Raw genomic sequence first — 24,114 nt, 5'->3', positions numbered from 1 at the left:
GCTGGCACCTCACCAAACATCCTTGGCCATCGGCTAACAGTTATGAAACCACTGTTCGTCTCTATTGCATGTTCCTCAACTCCTACTCCTGCATTGCCTTGGCCAGCAGAGCTGGCTGTGGAGAGGAGAACATGCTCTGCTTTCCTTGGGAGATGTGCAGCAGTTTCATTCCCTGTGTGTGCCCAGCGTCTGGAGGAAGGATAATGCTTCCCAAAGCTCTCCTGGGACAGGCAGCTCCATACCACCCCATGGTATTTTGCTCAGCCAAAATTCTCATCTCAGCCACACCCAGGCAAAGCCACAGAAGTCAGAAAAGAGATTATAAAGAGGATTTTACCCCCTTAAACAATACTGTTCCATGGACATGCATGAAAGCAGAGCATGACCACTGTATATGCAGCTGTGTCACTGAGCAAAAACTATTCAGTGCATCTTATCTTATCAGAGAACCATAGAAGTGTAGGACTAGAAGGGACCTCAGTGGGTCATCTAGTCCAGTCCCCTGCACACAAGGCAGGACTACATAATAACTAGACCATCCCTGACAGGTGTTTGTCTAACCTGTTCTTAAAAATCTCCAATGATGGAGATTCTACAATCTCCCCAGGCAATTTGTTCCAGTGCTTAACCACCCTGACAATTAGGAAGTTTTTCCTAATATCCAACCTAAACCTCCTGGCTTCAATTTATGACCATTGCTTCTTGTTCTATCCTCAGAGGTTAATGAAAACAATTTTTATCCCTCCTCCTTGTAACAACCTTTTATGTACTTAAACTGTTATCATGTCCCCTCTCTGTCTTCTCTTTTCCAGACTAAACAAACCCAATTTTTTCAATCTTTCCTCATAGGTCATGTTTTCTAGACTTCTAATCATTTTTGTTGCTCTTCTCTGGACTTTCTCCAATTTGTCCACATCTTTCCTGAAATGTGGCGCCCAGAACTGGACACAGTGCTCCAGCTGAGGCCTTATCAGTGTGAGGTAGAGCAGAAGAATTACTTCTTGTGTCTTCCTTACAATGCTCCTGCTAAGTAATACATCCCTGAATGACGTTCACTTTATTGCAATAGTATTACACTGTTGACTCCTATTTAGCTTTGTGATCTACTATGACCCCCAGATCTCTTTCCATGGTGCTCCTTCCAAGGCAGTCACTAACACGGCTGCTACTCTGAAACCTTCCTAAGTGGAGTACTTTGCATTTGTTCTTATTGAATTTCATCCTATTTCCTTCAGACCATTTCTCCAGTTTGTCCAGGTCATTTTGAATTTTAATCCTATTCTCCAAAGCACTTACAACCCCCTTCCAGCTTGGTATCATCCACAAACTTTATAAGTGTACTCTCTGTGCCATTATCTACATGTTATGTTAGTTCTTTGTGATGTGAAGGAATAAGGACCCAGCTTTGAATTCCACTTGCACTCCTGTTAGATGCTTGGGTCGAAGTACAAACCAGTACCACAAGAATGAACGGTGAGCACTTTAGTCTTCTTAATGAAAACCAGACCCTAGATATACTAGACAGTTTGTTCAAGACTTTCATCAAAGGAAGGTTAAACAACACTGCTGTTGAAATACAGGGAATTCCTTACAGCTAGGAGCAAAAGGACTGACCTTATCTGAAGCTAGGATTCTGAAAGAAGCGATGACTTGCTCAGCCGTGTCTGTGTCTGCAGTCTCTCTGGTCATGAAGTCAATGAAGGACTGGAAAGAGACGGTTCCCTGCCCATTGGGATCAACCAGGGACATAATTCGGGCAAACTCTGCCTCACCCTTTGACGAAATTCAGAAAGAAAAAGATAGTAACTGTAAAACCAAATTTCAACATAATGTATCTTTATGACATACTACTAGAGGCTCTGGGTAAAAATTATAAAAATACTTAAGTGACTCAGAAGCCTAAGTCTCATTGTCAAAAATGACTTAGGAGCCTAAATGTGACTGAAAGTCAATAGGACTTAGGAGCAAAAGTGCCTACATCACTCTTGAAAATGGGATTTAGGCACTTTTGAAAATGTCCTAAAAGCATTGTATGTGCCCTTCAATTAACTTTCTGCTTCCTGAAATATTTTCTACACTAAATCTAAATCATTTATAATGGATCATTAATTTCCATCTTTTTTTAAAATAGTGGCATGATAGAGTTTTGACTTAATCCTTTATTAAAAAATATATTCTCTCTGTTTTTAGCACTCTATCAAGTTTCTCTGCTACCACAGGCTCGGTCCTGAAAAGAGCTGAGCACTCTCGCTTCAGTCCAGCAAAGCACTTAATCAGCATGTGCTGAACTTAAGATGCACTGAGTCCTTGGCCTTGACCAGGGTAAGTGAAGCTGCATGGGTATATGGTACATATTCATACACCAGCGTCTCCCTTGTTACAAATGGAGTGACAAGTTTGTTTATCTTTTCCGTTTCTCTTCCTTTGTACAGTATAACTAGTCTCCAGAGGTTTCACTTGCTCTTTATAATTAGTATCACTTTCTGCACTACCACAACAAAGCTGTTATGTTGTATTTGGGACAACATTGAAGAGGACTGGTTAAACATATTCAAAAGTAATGAAAACATTTTGATTCTTATGAAGCTTGGAAAGTGCCCCCCCCACACACACACACATTTTTTTCCAAACAGAATCTAAATTTGGGGCCTAAATTGAGCTGTTACTTTAATGCAAAGCATTCAATGCATGTTCAGTTCTGCTCAATGTCATACTGGTTTCTCTATTCTATTCAAAGATTAACTTGATACCATCATCTCTTCTAAATCTGTTCTTGCTCCCATTGAAGTATATGAATAAAAATTAACTCTGCACAGATGGACCCTTGCATCAGTGTGGTACCACAGTGACATTAAAGAGGGTTGACCCACACAGAGCAGCTTGCAGGACTGAGGCTTTTCTTAGCAATTAACATACACTTTGTTATTATGGTATCTACATTTGGCAGAAACAATTATTAAAATCTCCCTAATACATGGCAACAATTACATTTATTCCTAAGATTTTTTTTCAGTTACAAGAGAATGAAAAAATGTAGAGATTTTAAATAAATAAATCTCAACCCTACAGTTTCCTTTCAAGAATTAGGAGTATTAAAGCCTCAAAATAATTCTTTTTTATGCAGACAAAAAGCTAATTTATAGATCTATAAACTGAAAGAACTTAATTGTATATTTATTTGATACAATGTACATTTCATGGAATATATTTCATAAATCAAAGCTAAATGCAACAAACCATAAAATAGGTGTCTTCAGGGGGTATATTTTTACTTTTAATGTTTTTTTTACATTTTTAAAGTATAGAAAAAATTGGAATTGATAGCCAAAGTGTAAATATTATTGTTAGTAATATGTTCAAACTATGGTAACCTTTAATGCTGACGTGGTTAGCATGATTACCGATATGCAAAACAAATTTCATTGTATCTTAAAATTCATACCAAATCATAACCCATTGAAATTAAGCAAGCTCTGAAATCATCATGGTCCATCAGCCCATTCTTCTTCTATTGATCCAAGTAGCATAAGGAATATATGAGGGAAGGTTTGAGATATCAAAGACAGGCAGGAGATCATCACCATTTTCGTACAGATGACAAATGTGCATCACCAGAAGATTGGATCCATGGAACAAGAGGATGTTCATTGGAGGTATTGCCAAAGCAGGTCATGAGGAACACCATCAATTTAAAGGAGGAAGAAGTAGCTAACACATAACGCACATGAAACAGACACACCACAGAGAACGATACCAGAAAAGGGGTGGGTTGAGTACAACATATGAACATACAGAGCACAACCAGAAAGGAGAGAGAGGCAAGGAGAAAAGTTTGTCACTGAACTAGCCAAAGTCAGGAAAGGCAGGCTGGTTCATTGTGAGACACCATACTTTTTCGGTTTCAATGTTGGAAGGTTTATTAGGAATTGCAATACTTTTTAGTGACTAGCAGTCTAGAAATCTTTGCTTTTTGAAAATACTGTACTCCAGAGCCAACTGCCTGTGTGCTGCCACATGGGAAGTGAATTCAAGAATTCTCTCTCCTCTGATCTCTAGCTAATGGGACTCTGAGTACAATAGAGATATGAGCCAGTGGGGTTGATGGAGGAAAAGTGTATTGTTTTGTATCCAACAGAAGTTGGTCAATGGCAGATCTCTTATTAAAGGAAGGCGCCTGTTTTTTCAGCAGCGGGGTGAGTGGAACATTCATGGCTAATTGCACAGAGTGGACATTAAAATGGGGTCTTGGTAGAAGAGGTCGGCAAAGGTCTATGTGTACTAAGAACACCCAAATAGCCAGTGCAGAATCCTGGTGTCATGGGTCCTCCTTGAGGGAGAGGGAGGGCTCCTGCTCTTGGAAGTATGAGCAGGGGACAATGGGCAACATGAGTGTGTGATGGGAAAGGCAGCAGTGACCCACTGCAGCTCATTAGAATCCAAGTAGACTACCTTGGATCACACAAAAGCAGCAAAATGCAAACATTTTTAAAATCAGCTACATTTGAGTTTAAACCCAGGTTTCTTTAGGCTGGTATTATACAAGTCTATTTGAAAATAATAATACGTCAGTTTTCTCTACCTGCAGGTCATTTCCAACCTGTCCTAGACTGATGAGGCAGGCTTTAAATGCATCAGGCTGCAGATCGCCAGATTCGTCCTAGTAGCACATCATGGATCATGCATGCAGAACGTGCAAGGAGAAGGGAAAAGTCATAAAGTGGGTTAGTTGGTTATTAAAGAACTCTGCAAAGTCATATCAATAATGAGTTGTTAAGATGGAATCTGACTAATATAAATAAGGAGGATCCATTTTCATGTTTACTTTTTTCAGAAGATCTTAGCTGTTGATATTATGTGACTTGATCCATAGCTTATTGAAGTCAATTGAAAGACTCCCATTTGACTTTAATGAACTTTGGATCAGATCCACTGTGTGCTTGTTTATTGGTATATTATTGGTTTCATGAGTTTTGGGATAATTTTTTTTTTTTTACTCCAACTACAGTGTTGAACTGTTGCTTTTATACAAATACCATTTTTCTTTTTTCTGCATTTTCTCTGAAGAGGGATTTTTGTTCTGTACTCTACCATTTTCATCCTTCATTTTCTGTCGCCATACAATTTGTGAGAGATAGTCAATGGATAACTTGACCTAGACAAAACTGTTTTTCCCACTGGATTAGGATTGCTTCTTCTCCCTTGATCTGATAATATTCTTAAAAATTTGAGTAAGAATTGCTTGGATAAAAGAGAAAATAATTATATACTCATTAATTCCTGGCCTAGATCAAAAAGAAAACCCTGACCAATGACATAACTTGTTTTAACCATTTGTCTTCTTATGACCCATTAAGATGAGGATCTGCTCTGAAAATTTATTATAAAAGTAGAACCATGGGATCCCACATTTATTGTCTCCCAGTGACGCCAGATCAAATTTGCTCATTTTTTCCCAAGTATGTTTTGTTTCTTTAATTACCAACCCCGCAAACTCACCCAGCATTCTCAAAACCAGACTGTTTTCTTCCCTTCCTGTTCAGACCACACTCATAACCCTGACCCAGTTGAGGCATATTATAGATTTAATTCAGGTGCATGCAATTAAGGTCTGTCCCTAAAATCTGGAAATTTTTTCCCCTACTGGTCTAACAAAGCCAGAGTTTGTACAACTTTAGGTCACAGATCAAGATCCAACTTTTTTCTGTGACTTCTACACAAGAGAGAGGATCTTGGTCAGCTGATGAGTAATTTAAAAGGCAGGAGGTAAGCCTTTTCTTTTTCTGACTCTTGTATAGTTATGTATTTTGTTAATCGTACATGCTATTAAGAGATGTACTGGGTGCATTTTATAAATTAAATAAATAATTTGGTGCCATAATCAGTTCCTGACCACCAACATTTTAAAGGAGATAAATAGGCAATTATGTTGGCTCTCTCTGCTGTCAACCTCCCACAGCTCCACTGTGAGAAGGAGCAGTACAATGCCAATAACCAGAGATAAAGCGGGATGAAAATTTCAAGTGGGGTTTGTTGAAACTAGTAATTACCAGCAAATGCTTCCCTTAATTTCAGTCAGATTTTATGGGCTAGTATTTGCTGGACAGAATCATATTTCAAACAATTTAACACAGCATTTCTCTTAGCACATCAATCAGTGCTGGCTCATAACTCTCCAGACTCACCCCAGGTCAGCTCCAGGGCCAAGTTATACCAGGGGAGCTGAGCTCATTTATTTATAAGGCCACAAATCACCCTGTTCCTTAAAACAATATGAAAAATAGGAATAAACGGCCAACTCCTGTCCCTCTCTCTGCAAGCATAAAGAATCTGGACAGTGGCGGAACAGGGCCATTCAACCACACGTGGTTTGGTGGGGGACAAAATTTGTGCATGCATTCCTGCATGGTGTACAATCCAGCTGTTGCTGTGCAGCAGCTGTTTGGGGGCAGACTTAGGGAGGGGAAGTGTGAGGCTAGTGGATCCACTGCTACATGTATCTATCAATCATTCCTTCTGCAGAGGACAGGGAGAAGGTTGTCTAGGAGCCAGTATCCACTTCATCAACTGAGTGGGATTCCCCAGTGTACGGCCCAGTTGCTTGTGCCATGTATTGGGGCAGGATCTGAGGCTTAGTGAATTTTGTAATATGCATCAGTCCTGGTTCGGGAAAGACATCTCTGCCTCTGCCATACACCAAAGCCCCATAACTGCACGGGATATGAAGATACTTTACAATTAAGTCACAGATTTCTTTATATTGCCTTTTTGTTTTAAAATAAAGTGCAAGGGGTTAGTCACAGAGAAATAGTTCTTTGTATTATTTATACTTTTGTTATGGGACAACATTAAACATTTAATTATGGTTTTAAAAGGATATAAAATAACCTTACTTGTTCATCCTTTTTGGCCAAACCAGAAAAAAACACTGACATTTCCCATCTAGTTTCACTACTAGCCCCCTGAAACTTGTCCTTTTCCCTCTGTAATTTACACACCGCTTTACACAAATACAAACGTCCAAGCCACAGTAATGCATTCTCAAATGTGTGCTTCAGTATCCTGAATAAAGAACAGGAGGACTTGTGGCACCTTAGAGACTAACCCATTTATTTGCGCATGAGCTTTCGTGAGCCACAGCTCACTTCATCGGATGCATACTGTGGAAACTGCAGAAGACATTATATACACACAGAGACCATGAAACAATACCTCCTCCAACCCCACTGTCCTGCTGGTAATAGCTTATCTAAAGTGATCATCAAGTTGGGCCATTTCCAGCACAAATCCAGGTTTTCTCACCCTCCACCCCCCACAAACTCACTCTCCTGCTGGTAATAGCCCATCCAAAGTGACCACTCTCTTTAAAATGTGTATGATAATCAAGGTGGGCCATTTCCAGCACAAATCCAGGTTTTCTCACCCCCTCACCCCCCTCCAAAAACCACACACACAAATTTCAGAGTAACAGCCGTGTTAGTCTGTATTCGCAAAAAGAAAAGGAGGACTTGTGGCACCTTAGAGACGAACCAATTTATTTGAGCATGAGCTTTCGTGAGCTACAGCTCACTTCATCGGATGCATGCCGTGGAAACTGTAGCAGACTTTATATAAATCCGATGACGTGAGCTGTAGCTCACGAAAGCTCATGCTCAAATAAATTGGTTTGTCTCTAAGGTGCCACAAGTCCTCCTTTTCTTTTTGCGAAGACAGACTAACACGGCTGTTACTCTGAAAAGTATCCTGAATGTTAGTTTATCTACATAAGCTTGTTGATGCAAATCCTTTTATAGGGAGCTGTTGTTTTTACTGTTAGATAAACATATACAATCATACCTTGCTACTGTTTTCCATGCAGAGCTCCCATTTGAAATCAATGGTTTCGCAAAAATCAAAAGTAGAATATGGCCCACATTTACTGACATTAACGTGGAAAATCAGCCAATTCAATATTTATGATATTGCAGGTGTAGCTGCAGTAGATATTTTATCATATGCTTTGCAATTAGGGTTTATTAAAACATATTGAATCTGAAAAAAGACTCTGTTCTTAGCATTACATGTGGAAACCATAAAGGGATTGAGAAGCACTGATTGCCAACATACACATGTCACCTGTGTATGATAAATCAATTAGACACCATTTGGAGCATCCCAAAAAATCTTGTTATATTTCAAATAAATTGTACCCCATATCTCCTTTATGCCTTTCTATTGCAGTACAAGGAATATAACAGTTTGGCAGCAGATTCCTATTTATACTTGGAGCTTGATTGTGCCTTTAGTCACAGCCCTGAGCAAGGAGTGGTGCACCTTCTCAGGAGCCCCAGGAGGTACCAGGCCACAACAACACCTGTCTGAGACATAATTTCCTCCCTGCTTCCCCCTTGCTACAGGGGAGGTCATAATTTACTCTTGGCCTATAGCTAAGGGAATTTACGACATCAGCTGTTTGGTTCAGCTGTGCTGGTTGATGCACTGGGGAGAGACGGAAACTCTCTCTGCCCCTTTGCTTCAGGTGCATGCAGCACACCTTACTCCAGCACACCCAGACCCAAAGCTCAACTATTCCATGCAGAGGTCTAAAGGGGTAACTCACTCCTCCTAACTCCCCTGTGTGGGCCCGTAGTCCAAGCCAAAATCTCATCCTTTCCATTTTAAATAGTATGGAGTTTTATCTTTCCAACAGTCAAGACATACAGAGGCCGCTTAAAATAACATGAGCCTCATCCTCATGCCCTTCCTCAAACAGATCAAGATTGGAGACTCAGGTTCTGTAACAGTAACGGAGTTTGAATGGTAAGATCATTATGATTTTGAATATTTGCCCTTTTTTTTTTCTCCTGGAGAAAAAAAAAGGAGTTCCCCTCTCATATTTATATCTCATTGAAGCCATTCTTGGCAGTTGTCTATAAACTGTTTAGTTTCATGCAGATCAAAATGAACTATTAAAAATGGAGCTTTTAGTGACTCTGCACATTAATACTCTGTAATATTCACACACACATGCAAAGTTCTAAACATTAAGATCTTATTTAAACTGGAAAAGTACCAGGAAACCCAGAACTTAGGCATCCATAACTGACCCTGTTTAAATAGTTAAAGTCTACTGGTCAGGAATGGTTTTCAGTTTTTGGATTCTTGCTGATTGTTCATCACTGAATTGCACTCTTCAATTCTATTTATTTTTCTAAATACCTTATCCATTCAGTACCACGATTAGCAACAATAGTCGATTAGCTATAAAGCTAACAATTCTATACTATATAATCTTCCTTAACGGGAAGGAAAATACTGGCAGTACCTGTTTCAGATATGCATGTGTTTTAAAGATTTAGAAGCTAAAGAAAATATGTCAGCAAACCTCAGAACATAATGTTTATATTGAAAATCTCTACACCCATTTCTGCTCTCTGCTTCATAAGGGAAATGTGATGCCTTTCATGTTACAGAACTACATTTGGATGATCCAATTTCATTCACCCCAATTCCAGATTTCATAGCTGAGTCCACATCTGCCTTACCTCTGTAAACAGCCAGTTTAGAGGACTGATAATTGTGTGTACTTGAAGAAACTCTGAAGCAGAGTTGATACATTTTATCCTTTGACATTGAATGTGTAAGTTTGGGAGGATGAACGGAAAGTGTAAAATTGAAAAAGAAGCTTCAGTCTTTCAAATGTGTTTGTTTAATGAAAAAGATTTGCCTTCTTCTAGTCTGTGTAGATTGAATCACATTTGCCCACTATATTATACCTTAATTAGGACTGGTCTACACTAACATTTAATTCACACCAAGCTGAGGTGTGAATGTAGCCTGAATTAGCCTACTGCACCCTAACTATCTGTGTGGACCCTGCTACTGTGCATTAACAATTCTTTAGGGCATGGCTACACTGGAAACTTCAAAGTGCTGTTGTGGGAGCCCTCCCACGGCAGCGCTTTGAAGTGCGAGTGTGGTCGTGCGTGAGCGCTGGGAGAGAGCTCTCCCAGCGCTCCTGGTAATTCACCTCCACGAGGGGATTAGCTCCCAGTGCTCGAAGCCTGTTTACACTAGCACTTTAAAGTGCTCTGACTTGCTGCGCTCAGGGGGGTGATTTTTCACTATAAGAGCGCTATAAAATGGAAGTGTAGCCAAGCCCTCAGTGTGCTTTGAAACAGCTTCCCTTTTAGCACTATTTGTTGCACACAGGAAGCCTGGCTTAGTAGCTGTGTTTTCAAATTTTGCCTCCTTTTCTTATATTTGTACACTGCAGAATGTTAACTACTCTCCAGGCCTTCGGCCTTACCCTCTTTCTTAGGGTCATATGCTCTCCACCCTGCCTAAAATTGTGTGGAAGCACCACCTCTCTCCTACACCCTGTTATATAGGCTTTTCTATGCTGCAGCTCTGCTGCACTGTTTCCTCTGGGACCTGGAGGTGTCTCTGCCAGTTCATGGAAAGGCTGCAGGTCCATCAGAACATGGCCAGTTGCCATAGATCTTAACTTGTGCATATCTAGGCCTTCTGCAGCACCAGAAGCTTGACAGTCCATTCTGCTGGGCTGCCACCACCTAGCAACAATACCCACTCCATGGAAAGTTAAAGGCACAGAGCGGACATTCCTGCTCTGAAGGATTCAATAAAAGTTATGGAAGTGCTGGAAATGGCTACACAGTGTGAGTTGTACTATGGCATAGCCACCTTTATCCCTTACATACCATACCTCTTCCAAACCTTCTCCACGCGGTGTGAGGGAAGCATATGCTCTTTAGGGAGCTCCCAAATCTTTACACAGAGTTCCTGCTTCCCCACAATGGATTCTTCTAAACTGTAAGTTGTAATTTATCTGGGCCTGATGCTCCGTCTGCTTTTAATAGCTCTAATTGCTCAATTATCTGCTCCAGTGCATTGGGAAAGCCTTTCAGCATGTTACTTTTTTCTCACCCTGGGAAATGTATCTCTGTCTCTGTGATATTGTCTTCTCCGTCCTTAGTGAATACAAAGAGGAATTATACACCACTACAATTACACTTAGCGTCTCCATAAAATGAAGTACATCTGTCACTGACTCCTGTGGATCTACCCTCTCCTTGCTTCTATTGTAGATATTTGAAAATTCTACTTTTTGTCTGAAGTGCCAGATACCAAATGTTGACTATCAGGATCCAATACACATCAGCTACAAATCTAGATACATGTAGCCACTTCGGAGCTGGGGAGCTAAGAAATGGAATATCAGGATGGAGATGAAAGGGAGGAGCTAGCATTGGCCATGGGGTGGACAGAGTCAGGCTGCGAGTGGGTGAAGCTCTCTGGAACCAAGGATAGTTTTCAGGGAATCCAGGTGGTAAGAGGGAGAAAGTGAGGAATTCTGTACAGCCTCATGACAGAAAGAAGCCAGAGGAGAAGGAGGAAGGGAGCAGGCTGGTGCTATATTACAGCAGTCATTTTCAGTGTTTGAGATTTGCATTGGATTTTGAAGACAGATTTGTATGAGCATCTACACAGCAAAATTGTGTGTGAATATAGTTTTCCAACTGGGAATGTCACTCACATCCCTATTCTTATGTATGAAAATAACTGTTTGCATTAAATAGTTTTGCTTTGTTACTGCATCCATACCTATCTCTTTATTTACCTCTTACATGTGCATTTTGATTACTTCTTTCATTTCTTTGATTGCACTGAGAATCACCAGTACAGTGTGTTACATTCATCCACAAGGGTATTTTCTTTCCTACTTTATTAATTTCTAACTAAGGAACTGAAACACACAATCCCTGTGCATAAAAGGATTTTCTTTGAAAACAATCGCTGCCCCTGCTGAGTTGCTTCCTTGAACAGAATATTTCTAGGGGGAAAAGTTATTTATTTTTTCCTTTTTTTCTTTTTGTTATAATGCAGGCGAAATCAAGCCTTAATATGTGACAGCAACTACAGGTGAGAGCATGTAACAGGCCCCTGCTTTAAGGTAAGGGACCACATCACTTTGTAGCATATACAAAAATATCCAGTCAGTCCCCTCCATTATTTTAACAGGTTGTTACAAACACTCAATTAGCTGTCAATCTCTCTGAATTTTAATTCCACAGCAAAATTGAAGAGCAGAAATTAATCTTTAAATCATCTGCATAATAAATGCTATAGTTTAAGAGAATATGCCTCCTCTTTTTATTTTGACAGGTTTCAGAGTAGCAGCCGTGTTAGTCTGTATTTGCAAAAAGAAAAGGAGTACTTGTGGTTAGTCTCTTAGTCTCTAAGGTGCCACAAGTACTCCTTTTCTTTTTATTTTAGCATTTTTACTTCAGAAAAATTATCCATTTTTTAGTGCATCTTATTTTGTTTTAAAGAGAGACTGATATTTGGAATGCAAGGAAACAATGTTATACTGACTTGCTGTTGGAGAACTGTTAGATGAGAAAGAAGTTGGAGTACTGTACCCTATCAAAGTGATTGAACGATGCTCTGAATTCATTCATTTGTTCTTGGGTGATACCCTTGGCATCTCTTGTAAGGATCTGTGTCTCAATCTCATTGATAGTTCGGGCAATGGTGGTCAGTAAGAGTTCCCATCCAACGCGGACATGCTAAGGAGAGAAAACATGGATTCTTTAGGCTGGTAATGAAAACCTAGCATGATAAAAAAGACAGTGAGAGAGAAACCAACAACACAATCTGAAATTATTTATATAGATTGTTGTTTGGTGCCACTTCCTGCGTGCTACGATTATGGGTACACTAGAAATATAACAGCATGGGCAGTGGGTATTGTAGGCAGGGGAGGCTGTGCCTCCCCAAACTGCCTGGCTTGGCCCCACCCATGCTATGCCTCCAGGTCCCCTTCTGCCTGCTGTTCCCTTCTGTGGCCAAGAGGCTGCAGCAGGCAGGCTGAGGGCCGTGGTGTGCACAAGACTCCCGGACTGGGGCAACGCTGGGGCTGGGGGTGCTCCGGTCACGCCACCTGCACGCCCAGTGCCGGGGCTGGGGGGCACTCTGACCACTCTGCCTGCCTGCACAGAGCTGGAGCTGGGGGTGCTCCAACCGCACCGCCTGCCCACCCGCCCAGCGCTGGGGTTGGATGCGATATGGCTGTGCCGCCCACCCAGTGTTGGGGCAGAATGCGATACAGCCATGCCGCCTGCCCAGCACTGGGGCTAAGGGCAGGCGGGGGGCCAGTGGCCATGGGGGGAGATGTGCTCCGGGCTCCGGCGGGGGAGGGGCTGGGGGTTAGCCTCTCCCAAGGGCATGCTCACCCGCTGCCCATGTATAACAGACATGCAAAAAATATTAAATTAGTTCCTAAACTGATACTTGTTCATACCCTCTATTGGTTCTTGATCATAGTGTTCATGTTAGCCATGAAGTCTGATGTTGGCTTAGATGGCAACACTTGGATTCAAGAGCTGTTGTATTTTTGAGCATCAGTTTAATTCTGGACAGTATTTGGCTGACCCAACATGGTTCCCAAGCTTTCCAGTTATAGTCACTTTCCCACCTTGGGCTCCAACTCTTTGAACACTTAAAATCATGAGTTACTTTATACATGTGAGCAGTCTCATTTAGTTCAATGGGACTACTCCTGTGTGTAAAGTGACTTATATATATGTGTCAACAGGACCAGGGTCTTGGCTGGTAATCTGTCATGGCAAACATGTGGGAAAAGACATGGCTTTATCATGACAAAAATGCTACAACAGACATAAAAAAAGGAAAAATTGTGACAAACTATATTTTAAAGAATACAGTTTTTTGTCATGGGAAATTAAGAGGAAAGTCAAATAAATCTTTTATGTTCCAATTAAAACAATAATATTTAACAGTTCATACCCATATAACAATCCATGTTCCACCCTCCACGAACATATAGAAAGTCCACAATGTAAAATGTATAAAGGAGTCTTATGCTCTGATCTTGCAATCAGCTCCATCCAGGACCGGGGTCTTTCTCAGGAGCAGCTGATCAGGTGACAAAGACCATAGGCTTCATAAAAAAGACCAAAAGTCATGGTTTTGTCACAGGAATTTATGGCCGAGACAAATGGAGCCTTAGTAATGTATATCTTCTGCTGCAAATAAACTAGGAACTCCCTCAGACTGGGGGAAGTGGATACATGAACCTAAGAGCACAGAACTGAATTAATAACTACCTCCATAGTATAACTGGTGTGCTTGTTATCAAACACCAGGGCTTCTTGTATAAGCTGATGGTCTCCTTCCAATTTGTCAATATTGGTTTTGTAGTTGATGATATTGTGTTCATGCTGCTTCAGTTGATTCATCTGGTCCTCCAAGGTCCCTGTCAACTCAATAGAGCTGCGGGCAATTTCCTGTCACACAAAAAGAAACAAAAAATCTAAACTCCAGGTTTGTTAGTTTGCCACACATTTACGTGGAAAATGTAACCTTTTTACACTAAGAATCAGTGGCAATCAAAACTCCCTCCAAACTAGAGAACGTCCTCTGTTGCACACTCATATCTCAGGACAACATTCAGACAATGGTATTTACATAGAAAGAACACAGCCAAACTAATAATCATAATCTAGGAGAGGACTTCGAAGGTCCAGCTCCCATGGACTGTTAATGTGGTTGGGTGCCTATCTGTTCTGTGTGCCTTTGAAAATCACCTCTCTAATGTCCCCATTCACTTCTCAAAAAACTATTCCAAAATGATTTCATCTTCTTAGACCGGTTTTTATTTGCTTTGATAAGCTCTGACTATTTTAGAACCCTTCTTTAAAAGACTTGGTTACATGAATGTTTGAGCGCTGGTGCAGGGCACTGAAAGCCACTGATGTTCTGTGTGTGTGTACAGCAGGGAGTATTCTGAGAAAAATGATGTGTGTTCTATTCAGCAGCGTCCTCTTGATGCCTCAGTGATACTCGCCTCCATCTTGGTCTGGATCCATGGCCCAACGACATTGGCCTGAGCAGCAAATTGGCGGCGCAGACGTTCATTAGCATGCTGATGGGCTAGCTCCTCCTGCAAACATTGATCCCTCCCGGGCACAAGTTGTTTCACCTGCCCATGCACAAAAGAAATGGGGGGTGATGTGAATAGATAAGATTAGATCATACGTGTAAAAATAATGTAGCACATAGATTGATGGTTTCCTCACCTCAGGTTTCCCCCTTCCTCGGTCACCCCCTACAGCTATTTAGCGAGCAGGTTTATTTCATTACCTGAAATGCTTGTTTGCTTTCAATCATGAGCAAACTTTGTGAAGTTTTTGACTGTTTCAGCTAATGTTTACATGTGGCCTATTGTGTATTTCTTACTTGAATTTGTGTACGGTTCTTTAGGTACTAGAACTATTGAAAGGAAGAGATGTGCTGTACAAGGAAACAACAGGTACTGACTTCTCTTTTTTAGTGAATATTAAGCATTATTGACCAATGAGGTAAATACTGACTGAGGTGGACCCATGTGAGGAAACAGAAAATTCACTGCAGTGAAACTAATTTTTTATTTTATTCCTGGACGGAACAGGATGAATCAATAAAGCATGACAGGGAGTTGTCAATTATGGTTTAATAAAGATCTGTGTTGGTGGTTGTTAGCTGTTAACCGGCAAGGCATATCATTAGACCACAACAAACACCCTGGAAGAACTCATTGTAGTTATAAAATATTACAGCACGGTCCTGCAGCCACTTTCTACTGAGCTTAGTGTTTACTCCCTCGAGATGGAAATGAAACTACTGAAGGTAGTAAGCGCTCTGGCCCTAATTCAGGAAAGCATTTAAACATGTGCCTAAGTTGCATCCCTGTTTACAAGAGCATGTAGGCTCATGTGTAAGTGCTGTCCTGAACAGATATGCTCTGTTTAATTGGGGTCTTCGTGGAAGATGGAAAACGAGAAAGAAGAACAAAAACAGTCAGTTTGAGAATGTTTTTTTTTTTAAATTATTATTAAGTTTACGAGAAAAACAGACCCAAGTTATTCTAAAGTTTTAATGACAAAACATTAACTTATTTTTCAGATAAACTTTTATAAAACAGAAAAATTACTCATTCTTTCAAGTGGACCTTTGTACCGCTATCAGTAATTTTTTTTAAAATTCAAGGCATTTTATTATATACTTTAATTCAATGACTAAATATAATGCTGAATTTAAAACATTTAATCAAATAATTATTGATTTTTCAAGTTAAATATTTGGCTGGCTCTTGTGATTAATTTAAACCATCTCCCCGGGCAATTTATTCCAATGCTTAACCACTCTGACAGTTAGGAGGTTTTTCCTAATGTCCAACCTAAACCACCCTTGTTTCAATATAAGACCATTGCTTCTTGTCCTATCCTCAGAGATTAAGGAGAATAATTTTTCCCCCTCTCCTTGTAACAACCTTTTGTGTACTTGGAAACTTATCATGTCCCCTCTCACGCTTCTCTTCTCCACACTAAACCAAATTTTTTCAATCTTTCCTCATAGGTCACGTTTTCTAGACCTTTAATCATTTTTGTTTTTCTCCTCTGGACGTTTTCCAATTTATCCCCATCTTTCCTGAAATGTGGCACCCAGAATTGGACACAATACTCTAGTTGAGGCCTTTTCAGTGTAGAGTAGAGAGGACGAATTACTTCTTGTGTTTTGCTTACAACACTCCTCCAGATACCTCCCAGAATGATGTTTGCTTTTTTTTGCAAGTGTTACACTGCTGACTCACATTTAGCTTGTGATCCACTATAACCCCAAGATCCCTTTCCACGGTGCTCCTTCCTAGGCAGTCATTTCCCATTTTGCATGTGTGCAATTGGTTGTTCCTTCCAAAGTGGAGTACTTTGCATTTGTCCTTATTGAATTTCATCCTATTTCCTTCAGGCTATTTCTCCGGTTTGTCTGGATCATTTTGAATTTTAATCCTATCCTCCAAAGTACTTGCAACCCCTCCCAGTTTGGCATCATCCACAAACTTGATAAGTGTACTCCCTCTGCCATTATCTAAATAATTGACAAAGATATTTAACAGAACTGGACCCAAAACTGATCCCTGTGGGACCCCACTCGATATGCCCTTCCAGCTTGACTGTGAATCACTGATAACTATTCTCTGGGAATGGTCTTCCAACCAGGTATGCACCCACCTTATAGTAGCTCCATCTAGGTTGTATTTTCCTAGTTTATTTATGAGATGGTCATGCAAGACAGTAGCAAAAGTGTAAAGTCAAGATATACCACATCTACTGCTTCCCCTCTTCCACAAGGCTTTTTGCCCTGTTAAAAGCAAGCTATGAGGTTGGTTTGATTGCTCTCTCTAAATATATCAGAGGGATAAAAACTAGGGAGGGAGAGGAATTATTTAAGCTCAGCACCAATGTGGACACAAGAACAAATGGATATAAACTGGTCATTGGGAAGTTTTAGACTTGAAATTAGATGAGGGTTTCTAACCATCCGAGGAGTGAGGTTTTGGAATAGCCTTCCAAGGGAAGCCGTGGGGGCAAAAGACCTATCTGGCTTTAAGATTAAACTCAATAAGTTTATGGAGGAGATGGTATGATGGGATAACATAATTTTAGCAATTAATTGATCTTCAACTATTCATGGTAAATAGGCCCAATGGCCTGTGATGGAATGCTAGATGGGGTGGGATCTGAGTTACTACAGAGAATTCTTTCCTGAGTATCTGGCTGGTGAATCTTGCCCATATGCTCAGGGTTCAGCTGATCGCCATATTTGGGGTTGGGAAGGAATTTTCCTCCAGGGCAGATTGGAAGAGGCCCTGGAAGTTTTTCACTTCTTCTGGAAGCATGGAGCACGGGTCACTTGCTGGAGGATTCTCTGCTCCTTGAAGTCTTTAAACCATGATATGAGGACTTCAATAGCTCAGACATAGGCAAGAGGTTTTTCGCAGGAGTGGGTGGGTGAGATTCTGTGGCCTGCATTGTGCAGGAGGTCAGACTAGATGGTCCCTTCTGACCTTAATATCTATGAATCTATGAACTTATGATTTGTTCTTGCTAACTGATTGCTTAATTATTTGCTCCAATATCTTTCTGGGCATACTCTTGAGCATTTTGAAACCAGTCAGGCTGGAAGTGTGACCAGAAAGACTGACTTCTAAGGAAAAGAAAATCTAATTTCTGGCTAGATTTAAGTTTAAGACTTTTTAACCCTGGTCTAGTTACTACCCTGTTTTTCCTGTTGGAAAAAAACAGGCTATTTTAAGCATATTCACTTCCCCATTAGTCTCACTTAGCTTTAAACAGTAATTGACACACAACATTACATTCAAGCAAAGCCATGAAGGTAGACTCTTGATACTTGCACTTGATACTTTGCCTACCCTACAAGGTTGTTATGGTGAAACTGTGAGTTTGGTTCTTGTTACTTGTTGGGATCACATTCTTGTGGTTTGCACTATATGTTTGTGTATTTGGTGGTGTGCATTGGTCCTCTGTGTGAATGTGTGTGTTTTTAAAAAGAGAGTTCCACAATGCAGATCTGGATTCTGATCCAACTCCTACTTAACTTCAATGGGAGCAGAACTGGTTCCCTGGCCTGTGTACTTCAGTCATTAATGATATAGTCACGTGACTGGGGAACCCAGTTGCAATTCAGGGAACTGTAATGCTATTGTATAATTAAAATTAATATAATCCCATGTAAAACATTTAAAACGTTTTAAATATATTTTATATAATAAAAACTAATTTTCCTTGCAGTTCTACATCAGTTACCCCACTGACCTACTAAATATTGAGTTGAAACCTGTTTAAAATGTTAAATATGGCTGTAACTCATATATTTTTTTCAATATCCGTCCGTACTACGTTTCTCCATAATACATAGGTAGGCTTCTTTTCTTCAGCAGCCATAATGACAACCAAGCTTCTTCTAGCCAATAGCCTAATTTTATGTTGACATACTTTCTGCTGTCCAAACTAGCCAAGATTTTTAAGGAAGACCTTTCATTATGGGGCTGTTCCTGTTTTTACCCATTGATTGCAGAGAGAGTTTTGCCTGAGTGAATGCTGTTGGATCAGCCCAGATATTAGACTTTTTTTTTCTTTTTGGTAATTCATGACAACTTCTTGAGAGTTAGTGTAGGTCTCTGTTCTTATTATTCTTACAACCAAAAAAACATTATTCCTGCAATGTCATTTTCACCTTTACCATACAATACCTTATCCCACTTGGCACGGATTTCATCCATAGTGACAGTGCTGTAAGGATTGCTTGCACTTATTCTGATGTTGTAACTCTGAATAACCTTCTCAACTTCATTCTGGATCGACAGGATAGCCTGTCTCTCACCATCTGCCTCTGGCAGAGTGGCTTTAAACTGTTCATGGGCAGTGATTAAACTCTGGAATCAGAAACAAAGGGGGAAAGTATGAGGATTTTTGTTGTAATGTCAGTTCTATGATCTTGAGGGCCTGATATAAATAATTGTATTTCTTCCCCAAATACATTGTACACAAGGGATGAAACCCTGACCCTATGGAAGTCAATGGCAAAATTCCAGTGGAGACAAAATTTCACCTATAGGATCACCTCAAAAAAGACAGAACTTGCAATAAGGTGGTCTTTGGGGTAGCAGACCATATTTTGCTGTTTTTTAAGTATTTAAGAGACACTGTGAAGATGAAAATGATGCATTTCTGAAAAATGTTTCTTTACCTGTGTTTCTAAAAACATATGATATTTAGAATGCAAATGAAAAAAACTAATTTCACTGTCATACTTTGTTGCACTTCACGCACTCTGAATAGTAAAGCCAGACAGATAAGTTTCACTTCATTTTTCATGCTACCTTTGATGTTTTGCAATACTGTGCTATTTGGGTTTCCAATACTGCAAGTGACTATTATCCCCTTTCCTTTTCCCCACCAAGTTTAAAAAAACATAACAAGTTTTCTACTCACCCTAACCTTGCCCTGTTTAAAAGAAAAAATTAATTAGAGCCCTGACACTTCTTTGGAATCCTCTCACTTGAAGCCCTGTGTCCATATGGAGTCTCAATGAAATAGTGTGACTCCGCATAGGCAAAGCGGTCTTCCCTAGCAGATCATGATGCAGCATCTGGGCCTAAATACTTGAGACCATACCTTTAAATACAGCTGCACAAATGTACCACTAATGTTGAGTGCAACTGAATAAATGACAAATTAATGCCTTTAATTACTTTCACAACAAGCCAACTATGCACAATGAACAGCCCAATTCTCATTTATACTAAGAAACTTGTATACTTATCTGGTAATATAAAGTGGTCTTAAAATGGGTGGAAAGGTAAATTATGCCTTTCCTTTAATGAGACACAGAAGTAAAGCGTTAGGTTCCACAACGTTGCCTTTATTATTAGGTTAACATTAGTGCAGTCAGATATGACTGTTCTGGGCCAAATCCCATATACTGTGACTACTCAAGGCCACCAGTCCCACATAGCTAGTGTCTTAGAGCCCCAAACAACTGCCAAGGGCCATATAATGAGAAATGCAAAGAGACACCGTGTTCCCAAGTTCTGCTGTCCACATGGTTTGCCTGCCTTCTTATCTCTGGCTAAGGACTCCTTCCAAGGGGAGAAGTACTGCAGCCAGTTGCCTTAAAAGGCCATGTCTGCTTATAGGTTATCACTTTATGCTCACAGATGAGTGGGAAAGGACATTCTCTGTCAGAAAGATAGCTTAAAGGCAGGATATGTTTTCACCTACACATGTTGACAATGTCCATTCAGTGAGAGGGAAAGCTTCCCTTTCTTGACTTCCTGAGGATTGCAAACCAAAAACATACTACCAATTTACCTGGATTTCCTCTATGCTATGAACAATAAACATGTCCTGTAGGTCTTCCATAGCACCTTCCATCCAGTTGTTGAATGGAGCAGCTCTCTTGGCAAACTCCAGGTGAAGCTGATCAATTGTTTCCAGCAATTTCTCTGTCCTCTGTTAAGTCCAATAAATGCACACAAACAAATTAATTGTTACCAAGGTGAAAGCTAATTTTATGTACATACAAGTAGTGTCCAAGTTACCTTGGGCATACATTTTCAAAAGTGACTGATGATTTTGGATGCCTCATTTCCTGGCTCCCCAACCTGAGATATCTTAAAAGATGCCACTGAAGTCAGTGAGACTACTGACATTAAAATTATTTTCATGTTAAACTTATGTAAACTTAAGTATGTGCATAAGACTTTGTAGGATCAGGGCCTAAATGATTTTATTGCCATTTATTGCATTTTAAATATTTTCTGATAATCTGATCTATAAAATGAACAAATTAAATTGCATCAGTTGGAAATGAATGGCCTGCTTTAGTCATTTCTTTCGTGTCTGAAATGGAGCAGTAACATATACATGTCACATTTGAACCCAGAGATGTACGTAGGTGGCTTCCACTGATCTCATGGGAAGCCATGAAGACACATCTTAGGGCTTTTAGTAAATTGGATCTCACTGTTTTGGAACCTCCATCACCAGAGAGCCTGGACACTGGCCTACTGCTCAAATGGAGTTTTGCTGTAGGGAATATGACAAGAGAGCTGCCTAATTATATCACTGCTATGCATCAAATCCCCAAAGGGTGAAATTACAAGTCACCTGTTGGTGACCAAATTCATTCTGCTGCTGCTTTATAACTTCTAACTGCACCATAAACTTCTAAGAAACAAAGCACCATCAAGTCTATTACTGAGCAATTCAACCTCTATTGCAAACTGAAATGGAGAGCTGAGGAAAGGGTTATTGCAGTCTGGATTCCAGGAATTAACACGCAACAACATCTTTATAAATCCCGAAGGATTCATTTTTTTAAATGGAGTTGCTTATTGATATCAATTTTACCTCCAGAGCCTCTCTCCTTTTCTGCGTAAGTGTTCCCAGTTTGTCCCATTGGTCACATATCTTCTGGCATCGGTCATTGACACTTGCAGCATCGTAAAAATCCAGTTCGCTAGGAAAGAGTGAAGAGAAAGAGCTATAGCTTTCTAAACAAATAGACAGGAAAACACTGTACATTCTGCACCTGTGAACATGTTGCACTGGCTCTCAGTAACTATGCCTCCTCTTCTTTTTCCTCCTCTTGCTAAAAAAGTCAGCTTGCAATCAGTTAGGCAGTGTAGTGTTATTATGTGTGGGATCTAGGCACTAAGGGCGGGATCCACAGAGGTACCTAGGTGCTTAAACCCCAGATTTAGGTGCCTACATTCCCATTTTGGTTCCACTGTGATCTACAAAACTCCCGCCGAACCTCGTAGTCCTCTAAATTCACTCGGCACATAAGTTTCCAATGTAAAGGTTCCCTCAGCACCTATGTTTCCACTTCTTGGCATGCGCGCTGCAGCCTCCCTCTATGCATCTGTATAGCTATCTCCCAACTAAGACCCAGAGTGATTCATGAACCTCAAGGAAAGACATGTTCAGCTACCTAAGCCACATGTGGGCTTGATCGATAGGCATGCTCAGAGGCTGCCTACTGGATTGGGTCCCATTCAAAATCCGGCCTGAGGTGGTGGTGCTCACCTTGTAAATTTTAGCCCAATGGTTAGAGCACTCGTCTAAGATGGGGGGGGCGGCAAAAGGATTTGAACAGGAGACTCCCATGTCTCAGGAGAATGTTCTAACCACTGAGTTATGGGATATTCAGATGTGGGGCATCCTCAATCTCTCCTGTTGAAGCTGTTGCACTGTGGATAAATAATGAAAGAGTGACTGGTGTAAGGGGATTGGACCCAGGGTCTCCAACCTACCAGGTAGGTGCCCTAATGACTGGGTCATTTTCACTCTCTCTGTGGCCCAATGACTGTTCCACTGTGGATAAATACTTATAGTCATTGAGACACAGAGAGTGTATGTGTGTAAGAGAATGACTCTTCAGTGGCTCTGCAGCAAGAACCAATGAACTGTTGGAAACTAAGAGCTTTTTTGATAAAAGTTCCCTGATCAGCAAAAGGTTAGAGAGAAACCATATGACATCTAAACACATTATTTATAAAAAGGAGCAAGGCATTCTCCATGAGGGCCCTTTGATTCTGGAACTGCTCCGCACTCTGCTCTAGACCATTCCAGATTTGTTGACCTTCAGAGTATGCAGTAAAAGCTATCTAATTAATAACACTTTTGGGGAGGTCTGAGGGTATGGGGCTGTGGGTGGAGTGAGATGGGACATAATTTTGCTGTTTTGATGTACTGGCTGCAAGTTAATTATTTTTTATGTTATACTCCTACTGATAGATGATGTTCATACATGGATTGTGAGTTTAGTAAATTGTCAGGGCACCAAGAGCTTCTGTATCAGTATCTTTTTGCACCATAAGTCTAAATAAATAAAAAGTGTTTTTGAAGATTTTCCAAGTGGCACCTCTGAGACTATTGCAAATTTTATTTTTAGCCCAATGGATCATTGATCTCCAGTTGTCTCATTTTTTTAGGATAAGGGCACATGTCACTTTTGTGAAAGTGAGGGACTAATTGTCCTGGCTACCCGTCAGTGCTGGGAGATACTGTACTAACTTCGCCAAACAGCTCTGCCAACATACCTCAGTCATGACCTGCAATATCCCTGCTATCCTATTTTATTAAGCATAGATAGTTTGTGTTGCATGTTTGGATGTGGATAAATAGGGAAGAGAATGAGATTATCAATGCTAATTTTAAAAGGGTACCTACAGTTTAAAAATAATAGGCCGGATCCTCAGCTGGTATAACTCAGTGTGACTCCAATGACTTCAGTGGAGCTATGCCAATCTACCTCACATGAGGAGCTGGCACCATAAACTTCTAAGAAACAAATTTCCTTTAAAAAAAAGTCACATTTTACAGGCATTATTAAAAAGGAAAGAAATGTAAATACCTAGTTTACTTTTGCACTACTTGCGCTGTTTACTTTTTGTGATTCTCTCACCATTATAAGTAAAAATAGAGTAGCTTTCACTTTTCTTTTCTTTTTTTTAAAGTGAGTTTCTAGTCAATTTAACTTTTAGCTTTTCATGCACACACAATGCTGCAGCACATGGTTGAGAATTCCACCAGTGAAATGGTTTGGTTTTTTTTAAATGCCATGATCTTTAGAATTTAAAACAGTCATAAAGGTATTTCTTTTTTTCTTAATCCTAATCTGGTTTTAGATTTCATGAAATCTTACTTTCATCGATTTTGGCTCACAGATGGGCCAAATTTGACCTGA

At 40.2% G+C, this 24,114-nt stretch overlaps 1 protein-coding gene across 14 annotated transcripts in view; it reads right to left on the bottom strand.

Annotated features, from left to right (window-relative positions):
• The window catches only part of ACTN2 (actinin alpha 2), an 89,106-nt gene that overhangs the window by 2,107 nt on the left and 62,885 nt on the right, over nt 1-24,114 (bottom strand). For 4 of the 14 annotated variants that reach the window (XM_073338220.1, XM_073338208.1, XM_073338209.2 and 1 more), the window contains 8 exons: nt 21,774-21,882; nt 20,733-20,873; nt 19,112-19,294; nt 14,867-15,001; nt 14,127-14,306; nt 12,420-12,566; nt 3,443-3,508; nt 1,615-1,773 (listed from right to left, as the gene is read on the bottom strand). In XM_073338220.1, coding sequence (XP_073194321.1) covers nt 1,615-1,773; nt 3,443-3,508; nt 12,420-12,566; nt 14,127-14,306; nt 14,867-15,001; nt 19,112-19,294; nt 20,733-20,873; nt 21,774-21,882 — 1,120 coding nt within the window. Of the gene's footprint in view, nt 1-1,614; nt 1,774-3,442; nt 3,509-4,579; nt 4,658-12,419; nt 12,567-14,126; nt 14,307-14,866; nt 15,002-19,111; nt 19,295-20,732; nt 20,874-21,773; nt 21,883-24,114 lie in introns of all 14 variants that reach the window. The other 10 variants (XM_073338211.2, XM_073338212.2, XM_073338214.2 and 7 more) reach the window with 7 other exon arrangements.

This window comes from Lepidochelys kempii, chromosome 3 (genome assembly GCF_965140285.1).
Source record: "Lepidochelys kempii isolate rLepKem1 chromosome 3, rLepKem1.hap1, whole genome shotgun sequence".
Classification (NCBI taxonomy): Eukaryota; Metazoa; Chordata; order Testudines; family Cheloniidae; genus Lepidochelys; species Lepidochelys kempii.
The sequence above is the reverse complement of the archived record's forward strand: the minus strand, read 5'-3'. Positions and strand labels throughout refer to the sequence as shown.